The 12391-nt window shown below is 43.2% G+C and overlaps 1 protein-coding gene across 4 annotated transcripts in view; it reads left to right on the top strand.

Annotated features, from left to right (window-relative positions):
• The window catches only part of EXOC6B (exocyst complex component 6B), a 415476-nt gene that overhangs the window by 189751 nt on the left and 213334 nt on the right, over positions 1-12391 (top strand). For all 4 annotated transcript variants that reach the window (XM_019552946.1, XM_019552945.1, XM_019552944.1 and 1 more), the window contains exon 7: positions 6477-6653. In XM_019552946.1, the coding sequence (XP_019408491.1) occupies positions 6477-6653 (177 nt within the window). The remainder of the gene's footprint in view (positions 1-6476; positions 6654-12391) is intronic.

Below are 12391 nucleotides of genomic sequence, written 5' to 3'. Positions count from 1 at the left end.
TGGAATTGAAATTGGGGTCTAAGACTTTCCACTTCTGCCTGGAGGCATAATTAAATTTCAACAAAGACATTGCATCGTTTATAGCCTCAGTGCTCAATGAAAAGACGACAACCAAAAAAACAAAAAAAGGCAGAGCGTGCAATTCTGTGAATGGCAGGACGCTGCGTGTAATATTTACAATCAGAAACTTCTTTGAATAGGAATTAGTGGGAATTGATGGCTGTATGAAGCTATCAGAGTAGGAGCAATCACCTACTTTTGCCTTGGATTATAAAGCAGCAGTTAGAATGGTTTTTGGTCTTTTTTTAAGTTTTTTGAAGTTTTTGAGATCTTTATTGGGTAACCAGCTTCTGCTCTGTTGAAGCATGGTGTTTGGGAAATGTAATAGGGCATTCCTGCTGCAACTGATTTTGGCCTGCTCATTTATTCAGTAAAATGAATAATTCTCAGCTTTTCTATACTGTGTACACAAGAGAAATGCAAACTGTTAATCATGTAATTACATACCATCGTCTGCTCACTTCTGGTATGCGTGCACAGGGGTCTTATTAGGACCATATTGCAATGAAAAGAGACTTTCTTAAGCTAGCTAAAAAAACACCCCCCCCCCCCGAAAATGTCTTTAAGCCCTATTCTGCAATAAATAATTGACCCACCTCATTTGACTGGCTAAAGTTTTTAACTGGGAGCATTTTGAAGAACACACCTTGAACCTGAAGAATCATTTTCAAGTTTTAGATCTTCCTTGCTAATCATTGCCTGGTAGCAAGTGCACACAACCTGTCAAAATAATAGTAATTAATAGTTTGTATAAAGGGCGTTAAAATGTCTAGACCTTGACCGAATGTAAACTTGTTAATTGCTGCGAAACCTGGATGCAGGCTGCATATAGTGGTGACCGTTTCGGAGATGGGGCAGACGCGTCTCGAAGGCTGAATCGCTCGCCCCAGGGCAGAGGCAGTAAGTAGCACCGGGAATTCCTGGCTCACAGTTTTGTGCCTTGTCCAGTAAGTCTGCATTACAGCAAGCTGGTATTTGCCATCATTTGTATTAGCTCAAGTTCACAACCTGGCTTCCAGCGCTGGGGTGTGGAGGGGTTAGGTCATTCCTTGGGAAAGGAGAATAGATGCTCTCAGGACTCTGCCCTGGGTGTTAACTTGGAAGTGTCGGAGAGGTATTAACTCTTCAGAGATGTACGCCTTCAGGCTTTTTAAGACCAGGCATCGAGTAAAAATCATGTCCTTGGGCCGCGTTTCCTGCACTGACAGCGAACTGTGTTGGATTCAGTTTTGACAAATTGTACCCCATGATAACGAGTTAACGCTGAGAGAGCAGATTGGCAAAAGCCCTCATCATCCTGACAAGTGCCTGAGTTTTAGTTAAAACTTAAAACAGAAGCTGTGTCAGTGTGTTGCGTTTACACCTTACAATAATAATACACACTTTTATCTGATCTGAGAGGGATTTTATAACTTTCAAATGGGTCTTTGGCAGGGAGCCAGATACACTGTCATTTTTTATTAACTTTCTTCTTCCTTCCCCCATAGCCAGTCTGCTTTTCGTAATATTGTTTTAAGGAATATGTATTCCATTCCTAGGGATATTGTGAAACAATATTTTAAAGTTCCACGTCTCAGTCCATTAGAAGGGTCCATAAAACAATCACAGCAGCAAATGTTCAGTAACTAATCAAAACCACCAAAGCTAACCACAGCGATACTTCAGTCCTGTTTAAATCATAAATCTTCCTTTACTGTTCTTATCTGCTGCCTCATCAGGAAAGAGCTAATTAGAATCTCTCTTTTATAGTAAATATTGTCAGTCTCGTGGCCAGGGGAGGGGTGCCAGGAGTGAAGATCTGACATGTGCTTGCCCTCAGCATTGCAACTGATAGAAAAAAAATCTACCTTTGCATTGCTTTTGTAAAACTGTTAGTTGCCGAGGAGGAGGAGGATACGTTTTAATGAGGACTTTGTTTGAGCGGGCTTTGTTCCACCAAGAATAAATGGAGGCTCCCTTGACCTATAAAGCATGATCCCCAGTAATCATGTTCTCTTTGCCACCCGGTTAGTGACCCATCTTTGTGGTCTTGCTCTTCTCTTTCTCCAGTGTTTGATCAAGGAGGCAAAAGTACAAGGGTGGAATGGCAAAATGAGGATTTGCAAGCGGGACTTTGGCTAATGTTGATTGTGTGCTGCAAGAGAAAATAGCCTGTTCTGGTCGTTTCCTCAGTCTGCGGTGTCTGAGAGTGCCATCAAGCAGAACAGCTGTTTTGGGGGTTTTGGTTAGGTGAGTGCTCACCAGGTCTGGGAGTAGGACAGAAACCACCAGCCAGCTGTAGACTGTGACCAGATCAAATGTAGATCATCACCCACCTGCATTTGAACCAGCAGTTTGGAGGTTGCATCCTGCAACCTGAGCTATTTGGCCCTCCCCATCGCACCCCAAAGGGTGGCTTTGGAGAAGGACGGTTATCTCAACCTGGCCTGTCCTTCCACTACCCTATGGGCATATGTAAATGGCTGTGCCTAAAGGGAATTTAAGCTACGTGAATTGAACACTTCACGTCCTATTGTTAAATATAATGTTGGTTATGAACAGCCTTTTTCTTTTTTTTAAACTTCCTTCTTTTACTGTCACATTAAGCAGAGCCTGGAAAGATTGATAGTCCTGGATAATAGAGGTAATTTTACAGAATAATAGAAAAATGCACTTGCTTTCATGTAAACCACACCAAAAGGTAAAGGCTTTTTTTATATATATATTTTTTGTCCCTCGAGGGCTTTCCTCCTTCCTTCAGCTCCAGGTTACTCTATTTTCCGAGGGCAGGCAGGAGTGTCGCCTGGGCTTTGATGTGGCCTCTTCTCTGGGCTTCCTACAGATGCCTTTATGTGAAACAGAATGTTAAAATCCAAATGTGCCTGCTCCGCAGGTCATTTTTCATTCTTTATGTGCAGTGTCAAACATATTGCAGAGCTTTCCCCTTGCCAAAACCCAGAAGGGAAGGGGGCTTGGAAGGTGCAGGCAAGGGGGAGTTGGCTGGCGGTGAAATGTGTGCTGCTTCCTTTGGGCCTCTCCCCGACTCGCTCTTGCACACGGTGAAACTGAAACTCCAGTGACTTCACCCAAGTCTGCTGAAGCTGAAGAAAACTTGATATTTCTCACTTACAGGATACTTTAGTCCATATTTGCTTCTCGCCAAGCTTTTAAAAAACCCCCATGAAACCCAAACCTACAACTAATAGCAAATCAATCCCCCTCTTTTCCCCACCACTAGAGCTCAATGCAATACCTGGATTACCAAATCAACCCGTATTGCACCCTTCTCGCTAGATCTGGGCTTTGTGGACTACTCCTCCGGTTTGCTGTCACACTTGCAGGAGAGGATGTGTAGTGTCGCTGAAATGCAAGCTGCCATAATGTTGTGTTTAGCGCGTTGGCAACACCGAGCATTCAAATGGTGTGAGAACCTCCTCCAGAGTGAAATGATGGCTGTGTTGGTTTTGTTAGGCATAATTTAAGCAGTTTCTGAGCTAAACGAAGATGCATGTTGTCCTTTTAGGAAATTCCGTGCTTGAGGGGCTTATTTTATTATTGGGGACGTTTTTGTAGTTCATAAAAGTGTGCAGCTGTTCTTTGCATAGTGAGAAGCTTTAAGTCATCATGGGAATCTCTCTAACTGCCTTTCACAGATCTGTGGGTGGTGGGATAGAAAAAATAAGGAGGAATAATCTTTAATGGAGATGGGCTTGAACTAAAACCACAATATAAACCTCAGAGAGGGGCTTGGATTTGGTTTTGCTGCCGAAATTCCCTTCTCTTTTAACAGGGTGAATCTAGACTAGCTCAACCTCAGGAAGGTTTACCTTCAGATCATGGTTTTGAATGCCCTGATCTGGGTGCACCGTTTCTGGCTGTTAGAGGTGTATTTCAATCAGGGGGATTTGATTCCAATCTTTTTCTGTTGTTCAAAACCTTTTTGGTACTGCTATTAATACTGTGTACATAAGAGCAAACTGAATTGGTGAGCATATTGCCTCCAGACAAAAGCAAGGTGTTAATCTACACACGGGAAGGAGCACAACCTTACCTCTGCTCTGATGTTTTGAGCGTGCTTAAGGACTCTTCTCTTCTCCTCCTTTTGACTCTGTATTCCAGCGTGATTTGCTGCGGCTGTTACATTTCGAGCTTGGGCAGTGAAAGACCAGATTAAGCTGCAGCATCTTCGCTGCACCGAGTCAGGCTCTGCTCTCCCATGACTGCTTTCATTTATTTTTTCTAGACGTTCTCTTTGTACAACCTGTTTAATGATCCGTTTAAAGACTGTTTTGTGGAAAACTTTGCGAGAGAGTCCACTGAGAGACAATTCTGCTTATTCTCTCTTTAAAAAGGGCAAGTGGAAACATGATTATATAAGCTAAAGAGATTTCAGGGAAACACTGGCTTGTTTTGGTATGGTTTACAATAGATTCACTGTTACAGCCTCATTTTGCTTCACTTGAGTAGTTGATGATGTAAATGGGTGTAGCTGAGAGCAGAATCAAGCCCAAGATCTCTGGGTTGCAAAATGAGCAAGTACTTATTGCTATTTTTTTAACTCATCATTCTCCTTTTTATGATGTTGCAACAGGTTTCTATGGAGTTGAGCTCCTGGACTCTAATCTAGGGTATACCACTAGGTTTCCTAGTTTAAAGTATGGCAGGTGTTAGCAAGACTTCTCTTCTGCAATGCAGGTAGACTGACCTTTTCCTGGGACTCTGTCCTAAATCCCTGTTGCTGAGAGGAGGATTTAGGAGGAGATCTTTTTGCTAATTCTGTTGCTTAGCCGTTATTTTCCCCCTTCTCATCATTTAAAGACACAGTTACTCTTATTTCTACTGCTTTCCAACCACTAGAGGTCAAGATTGTGCTGTGACAGTACAATAAGTAGCTTCATTGGCCTTTACCGTTCAAACTGATTCACGTTCATCTCCATCAGTCTATTTTACAGCAGACGCTGGTCATTATTGCCTTAATCTTTTCCTTTTAAAGTTCTTTGATGTGACTGTAACATTTCTCAATTAAAGATGAATACATTGAACACAACTGGTTTTATGGCATAACAGGTCCTGGGGTATTTTGTGCATCAAATGCGTGTTAACAAATCGTGTTAGTAGCTTAGCTTTACAGCTCCTTTGTAGCTGTGATCTGGATAGATTACCCTGCCTGTGGCAAAGTGTTGTACAAGTGTTAAGAAGGAGTTGATATTAAAAGAGCGGCTGTCAACCTTGATGTGACTTACATATTTGGAAGTTTAAAACAACAAAAGGAGAGGTGGACCTCTGATTTCCTTTCACTGTTTAAATATTTTGTTCCTCAATTTGGGGAATGAAAAATTTTGGGTTTCTAGTTCCCATCCCTTCCAGGTTTTGTCCATGGTAGTGCAATATCACAGTTTCTAGATTGCCAACAGAGCAGGAGAAAGCATGCTTGCAAACATTTCTTTTCATCAACTCCCCCCACTCGCCCTCCAAATACATTCATGAGTTTACCCCTTTAAATGGGAGTTTTCAAGCTCTTTTCTTTCCTTCCTCAGCATCACTGACAAATATAAAACATGATGTAGTCCAAGTGAATCTTATCCTGTGTGTAGCACTGGTTCTGCTTCAGAATAAGCCTGTCCTGTTTGCCTTGGGTTGCATTTGTGGTTAGGACAGTAGCATCTGCATACATTTCCAGGTTTGCGCTTCAGTTTGAAGATGCACAGTGGCATTTTGAATCTAGGCAATTCTCCCGTCTGTCAGTCCCGTTTTTAGTAATAAAATCCAATTTTAGTTTTTGCAACAGAGCAATTCTACTAATTCCCCCTAGAAACAAAGATCAAGACCAGAGGCCCATACAATAATTTTGGTGTGATGACATTTCTGTTGCGTTACCTGTTCCAGTCCCTGAATCATGGTGATAATACCAGTGCAAGAGTTTTGGCAAAGTACCTTTTTCAATAGGTCACACAGATCAGCACGGTACAACTAAGTTCTCCCAGGATACCACAAAAATGCTTTCAGGAATCTCTGGGTTCCAGATGTGGAAGGCTTTGTGCTGACATGGGTTGGAAAGAGGAACATATCCAAGAGTTAATAGGTCCTTTAAATTAGTCTTGTGACAGTCACCATATGGCCTATAGTCTAATATACCGTGCATGTGTGTTGTAAATAGATCAGTGTGGCAGCCTGATGATGATGGTATTTTGATTTGTAAGGAGTTGTGATATACTTTTAGTTGTTGTACTGTATAATCTCTCAAATGGTTTTCAAATGAGTCTTCTGGTTCTTTGGAATATCTAGGTTAATAAACACGTGAAATAGCTTTGCAGAGTTGAAAGTGTGCCATAATTTCTCCCTTTTTTATAGTAGTTTCTGAATAGTTAATATCCTTTGTCCCCAAGTCATAAATATGTAGAAACTAACGTAAAACTTTTAATCTGCTTTGGTTCTAGGCTCAGCAGCAAAGAAACCTGGATAACATTGTGTCTCAGCATCCCAGGATAGGCGGTGGAAAGAAATCCAAGAAAGAAGTCTGTGCAGGCTCAGATTTGGAGGTAAAAAACACTAGCCCCATGTCTGAGCAGGATTCGGGTATCCTGGATGTTGAAGATGAGGAGGAGGATGAAGAGGTAACTGTATAAAGTGGAAACCAGGAGACTAGATATCTTGGGGGATTGCTAATGGGGCAAAGAGCACTTCTCACCTAGCTCACCACTTTGCATTTGGCCTTTTTTGGCTTTTATCTGACGAAAGCTGAGTAGTGGACTTCATAAGTGAACAAATACTTCTTGCATAGACTCTTGTGAGCTATTGTCAACATCTTGTTGGCAGCCTCAAAATGAACCAGAACCAGTGGTTCTACTAGGTCAGGATTTCTTTCTTTGGCACTCTTGTATTGGGGATGGCAATCTGATGTCCTTCATGGGTGTTTAAGTTGAAAGAAGAAAAAAGTCTGTGTAACATCAGAGCTCTTTTTGCCTTTTTGCATACATGTGGCTGATGGTGAATGAACATCTCTGGTTCAGACTGATCATAAAGGTCATTAAATACCTGGTTCTGCATTGGTTCAGGTTTAAATCCTACTATGCTAAGAATGCTCCCCAGATCAGGGCCAAATTCTCTGGTTGTGTTTCTCCCTTGAAGTCCAAGAGGTATGCCGGTAGTCAACGTGTAGTGTGTGTGTGTGTGTGTGTGTGCGTGCAGTGTGTTTTTTCTGACCCTTAGGCTAAAAAAAGACATTGGTTTATCCCCAGTCTGATTGCCCCAAGGTTTGACATGCATCAGAGCAGGTTCAGGGGACAGTCATTTACACATGCAATTTGAATGGCAATTTCCTTAAATTAATCCCAGTTGCTGGGGTGGGAAAAGGTTGTCTTAGTATTTTACAGGTACTTCAGATGGCACAATGTACTTGTACAGTCTGTAGGCACCCAAAGTAAAAGACTTTGTCCTGGGAAGAATCCAACTACTGTTTTTAGCCTTAGGCTGCAAATGGGTATCACATTTATCCCAGGATAAACCAGTTTTCTCCCCTGGGACAAAGTGAAATTGTATAGATGCCATCCCCGTTTTTCCTGGGATAAATCCTAAGAAAGTTTCCTGGATAAGAGGTAATAATTGCTTTATCCTGGGATATTGCAGTGTATGTCTGTACAGTTATCCTAGGATTTCATCATTGAATCGATGGCAGAAAAGTGGCACTGTATTCAACTGCTCACTAAGCCCCAGTTAGAAGGGTGATGTGCGTACATGCCAATCCTGGGATATTTTTGTTTTGGGACAAACGGGCACGACTTACCCAGGGATAAATGCAACATCTGTTCCTAGCCGTATTGCTAGATTCCTGCATGCACAGCCTGACTCCCTGCCACATATTATCTGCTTCTATTGTGCTCAGTATCTCTTGTAATACTGTACCCATTGTCATGGTATCTAATCATCGTTTGTTAATGCATTACATGACATAATTAGCATCTCTAACATGATTGATTATTCTCATCCACTCCCCAGTGAGAGAGATCTGTGTTATGAAGCATTGGTTGGTTGTTTTGAGTGTGCATGTTTTTGGTCTGGATTTTTTTTTAATAGACAAACTGAAGTATAGAGGGGGCAAGGTTAGGGACTGTTAGGTGATGAGTTCATTCTGTCAGGTTAGAGAGTAGCACTGTGCCAAGGGAATTAATTGACCCCAGTTTTTAATCTGGAGCTATATATTTTAGCCCCTAGAGTATCCTAAAGTTTGACTGACATCCTGTGGGAAGCCAGGGTAGGAGGCAGTGGGCAGGCTTGTGGGTGTAATACCCCGTGCTGCTATAGAGAGAGTGCAGCGTTGTGTGCTGCTCAGCCAGCTTCTTACTCTCTGCTTGGTACCTTCCTCTCATGATCACTTTTCTCATTCTTTTTTCTCCTGCTGCTGGATCACCTCAAGGCAGCAGAGCCAGAAGGAGGGACAGGGCTCATCCTTTTGACCCTGCTGGTGCTGGGGTGTGATGGTGACTCTCAATACTTCAGCTTGGTTCACCTGAGTGTGTTTGTGCTGTACGACTACTCCCACCCTTGGCCCCTGCCCCCGTAAACCTGAAATTGGGCAGAAGTGTATAGAAAAAGGGTAGGAATGTCTCCTCCTGAGGAATAGTATGGATTTATTAATGGTTGGATTATATTTTAATTTACCAGTCCCCCTTGTGTTCAGGACTGAGTCTGTGTCCGTTATGTCCAGCTTGCTTCAGAATAAGGTGAAAATGCCCTTTGGAGAGGCCTGCTTGGTGAATATAGGGGTGTGCTTTAGGGTACATGGGGCTTGTTAAATCTGCATATAGCAGAAAGGCACCAGTATTAAGGGAAAGGAATGACTTAGAACAGCGAACTGGAGAAATGAGATGAAGCTAGAGTATTTTAGGCTAAATTTAGGAGAAGTATCCCAGTGGTGTGGTTTATCGAGCTGTCAGCAGTTTTGGAGAAAGTGTGGCAGCCCCGATTCTTGGCATAGTTAGAGCTAGGCTGGCAGAAGGCTAATCAACCGCATGGTGAGGAATAGCTTTGTGTTGGCAGGATGATGGATTAGACGACTGAAGAAGTCTCTGCGATCCCTAGCTCCTTAGGCAGTTAGAGACACTTTCATGTCTGTCTTAATGGCACCTCCTGGAAAATGGATGGTTTCAACTGGCAACAGAGCTGTCTTTGCAAATACAGGAGTCCGTCCCGAAATGAGCAGTTGCTGTCCTTGGTGATGAAATCCGCCGTGAAACTGCAGCAGGTCCGGAGGGAGCACTAACGAAGATGGCAGGGGTTAAGCATCTTGTCATTAGCAAGTGCAGAAATAATGTTTACTCAGCCCGCTTCAAATCTGAATGCATTAATTGAAAAGGCAGCTCCTGTTTGTTTCCTCACTAACTCCTTGAAACGAGCGTGAAATACCTTCTCACATTTTGTTCCTGATGGCAAAGGAAGCGTTTAACTGTCTTGATCGTATTTCTGTCTCCTGGGAGCATGGGCTGGGGGGTCAGGGGGCTCTGAGGAAAGGAAACAATCATTTATTAGTGCAAATGTATCTGCTATCATCCGGAAGGGAGCATGCTGAAATGCAGCTATTAGTGGCCTAGAGAACGGTACGGAAAAGTACGGTATTAACCTTTTTACTTGCAGCTTCAGAGGCAATGGTCAAGTTCACCTCGAGTGAGTTTGTTAAACTTGGAGATTCCCTTTTTCTTACCCATCTGCTGTTGTCTTAGTGGCAGATGAGGAGGCAGAAATTAGATGCGCTACAACAGACCTTGGTCTCCAAGAAACCTAATAGTTTCCCAAGCTCTGATCAAACCGGTGGTCTTCGCAGTTACAGTACCTCAGGGTGGGGAAGGGACTGGCTTCTAACTTTAGCTACTGTCATGGTGCTTAGATTTCAGAAGGAAGGAGCTGTGGTTGACAGCAGACAAGGAAATAGCTTTAAAGGAGAGCGTCGTCTTCTCACCCTTCATATGCCGCAGGTTACAGAAGCATAGAGGCCTGTCTCTTTGGTACCCTGCCACGATTTTCTCTCCAGAAGAACTATCCCGGGTTACCTCGCAATGAAATAGAAAACACGATTGGCACAAATCCTTGAAGTCCTCTGTAAGGTGCATCCTCAGGGCAGATGGACCAACGGGCTCTGGAAGTGTCCTTCAGCAGCCACAGCTGTTGACCACAAGTCAGCAGGAAAGCTGAGTGTGGATCTCCAGTTGCTTTGCCAGCTTGTGCTCTTGCTTTTGACTGCCGTGAACAGAAGAGCAGTGACAGGGCTTCAGGATCCAGCCCCAGCTATTCATGCATTCCTCCTCACAGTTGGAAAAGGACGATGTTTGTGCTTCTCCTAGGATTGTCCTCTATTAGGAGGAAATCGTTCATCCTACCTACCGTAGTGAGTAGTGGTGTTGGCCTAGGACCACTCAGGTGTGTTTATTGGGATATTTCTAGGGGGATTTTGCACTCTTCACCAGACTGGTGCATGAATGTCGCAGCCTGGGCAGGGCTGGCTCTTCACTCTTCATTCAGGAGCACCAAGCAGATTAAACCAGGGAGTAATGGTCTACCTCTGAGTCTTAAGACTTGATTAATATTTCCTCTCAATTTGCATACAATAAATTTGGGTGGGGAGGGGAAGAAATCTAACTTTAGGTTTTAAGTTGGATGTCCTTCAGTTCTGGAAGAAGGGATCCAGGTGTTGGGTTTTGTGGCCAAAAGTCTCTTTGTTGCTAGTCCCCAGCTGTCCTTTGACAGGACTATCTAGAAGGCCAAGAGAAAAGGGGTCTCTTTGCTTTATCTGATCTTGCCAAGATGTCTGTGCATTCATATTTAGATCTGCTGAGCACTACAGGGATGATACCTTCTCTGCCCCAGCCCCCATCTTTCTTCCCTTTCAGAAGGACTTGCCATCTCTGAGTCCATTTTCCCTATGAAGTAGACAGGCTAGAACTGATGGCCTGGTTTGTTTAGGGTTTGTTTTTTGTTTTTTTTTTTGGGTGGGGGGGAGTATTTGAAAAGGAAAAGGTACTCTGAGTAAGAACTTACTGACCTTCAAGAAGAAATCGACAGAGTCCAAGAACTCTTCCTTTTGGGGAAAGGTCTGGCACTCGGGATGTCAGCAGGTGTTAGGCGTAGCCTACATTTGTCAAGCTCTGGCGCTCTTTCAGGTTGCTCCGACTGTGGGAATGAAGGCTACAGCACTCCAAGTCAGCTCTATCCAGCACTCTGGGAGCAGGGAGAGACCGCCTTAAAGATAACCCTGCATCTAGAGATGAACTGGTTTCCCAGGAAAACATTGCATGATCATCTCTCTCTGATCTACAGGGCTTCCAGTGAGGAAAAAATCCTTGTATCCCCTCACAATTATGCAGAAGTCATTTTAATCGGAGAAAGAATGCTCTGCTTCCAGCTAATGAATGCGGCCTTCGTGTGTCCCTAACCTCAGGGTCTAATTTTCCAGGATTTGCTGTCTAATTTTGAAGGATTATCCACTAAACTGTACTACTGCATACATAAGGTGGTGCCAGGAGAGCAAGCTTTTATCTGTAGGTTAATGTGTGCCATGCCCTAAGGTAGTCTCAGTATGCATAGACCACGCCAGAAGATGCAGCAGATCTAGAGCATGATTCTTTTGTGTAATCCCTCACTATGGGGATAAAAGAACTTCAGTGTCATTAATGCCTAGCTAGATGAAATGAGGTATTCTGGAGACGTGCAAAGCCAGGAGTAGAGCTCCTCCATTGACAAATACTTTATTCTTTAAAGCCAGTGAAGATGCTTGGCCCAAGAAAACCTCTGCACTACATGGTGAGATGAGGAGCAGCCCCCTCCATGCTCACTAAATATTATGCATTGGACTAAAGCCTTACTAGAAGTGGTCTTCAGAAGGAGCTTACTGCATGTTTAACTGGAGGAGGACAAAAAATAGGACTCAAATTTATGGGCACTGAAAAGTATCTATAGGACTATGGGATTTTTTCCTCACTGGAATTTAGGAAAGCTTTTGGGTGCAATCACTGAAAAATTGCTAAGAACTTTTTTCCAGCTACTTGTGCTAATAAAAGATATCACATCTTAAAGGCTAAATGAGCTATCATCTTGCTAATGCAGAAGTTATCCTAGCTGGCAATGCACTTCAGAGGGAGAGATTTGGACTGACAACTCGGCTTTTGTGATGTGTACTTGATAATGACCTGTGTTAAGGTCTGAGGACTTGCTGCTGTTTGAAGATGGGAGAATTTCAGGTTGGCTGGAAATGTTTTCTGTACTTAAAGTTGAAGAATTAGTAGAAGTGCTGACAGCAGAGTATTGGCTGTTTTCCACCAACCCCCACCTTGGGGGGTGGGGGGGAGGAAACGTTCTATGTAAA

Source organism: Crocodylus porosus, unplaced genomic scaffold (assembly GCF_001723895.1).
Source record: "Crocodylus porosus isolate Cpor-Errol unplaced genomic scaffold, CroPor_comp1, whole genome shotgun sequence".
Lineage (NCBI taxonomy): Eukaryota > Metazoa > Chordata > Crocodylia > Crocodylidae > Crocodylus > Crocodylus porosus.
This window is presented reverse-complemented; position numbering and strand designations above follow the sequence as displayed.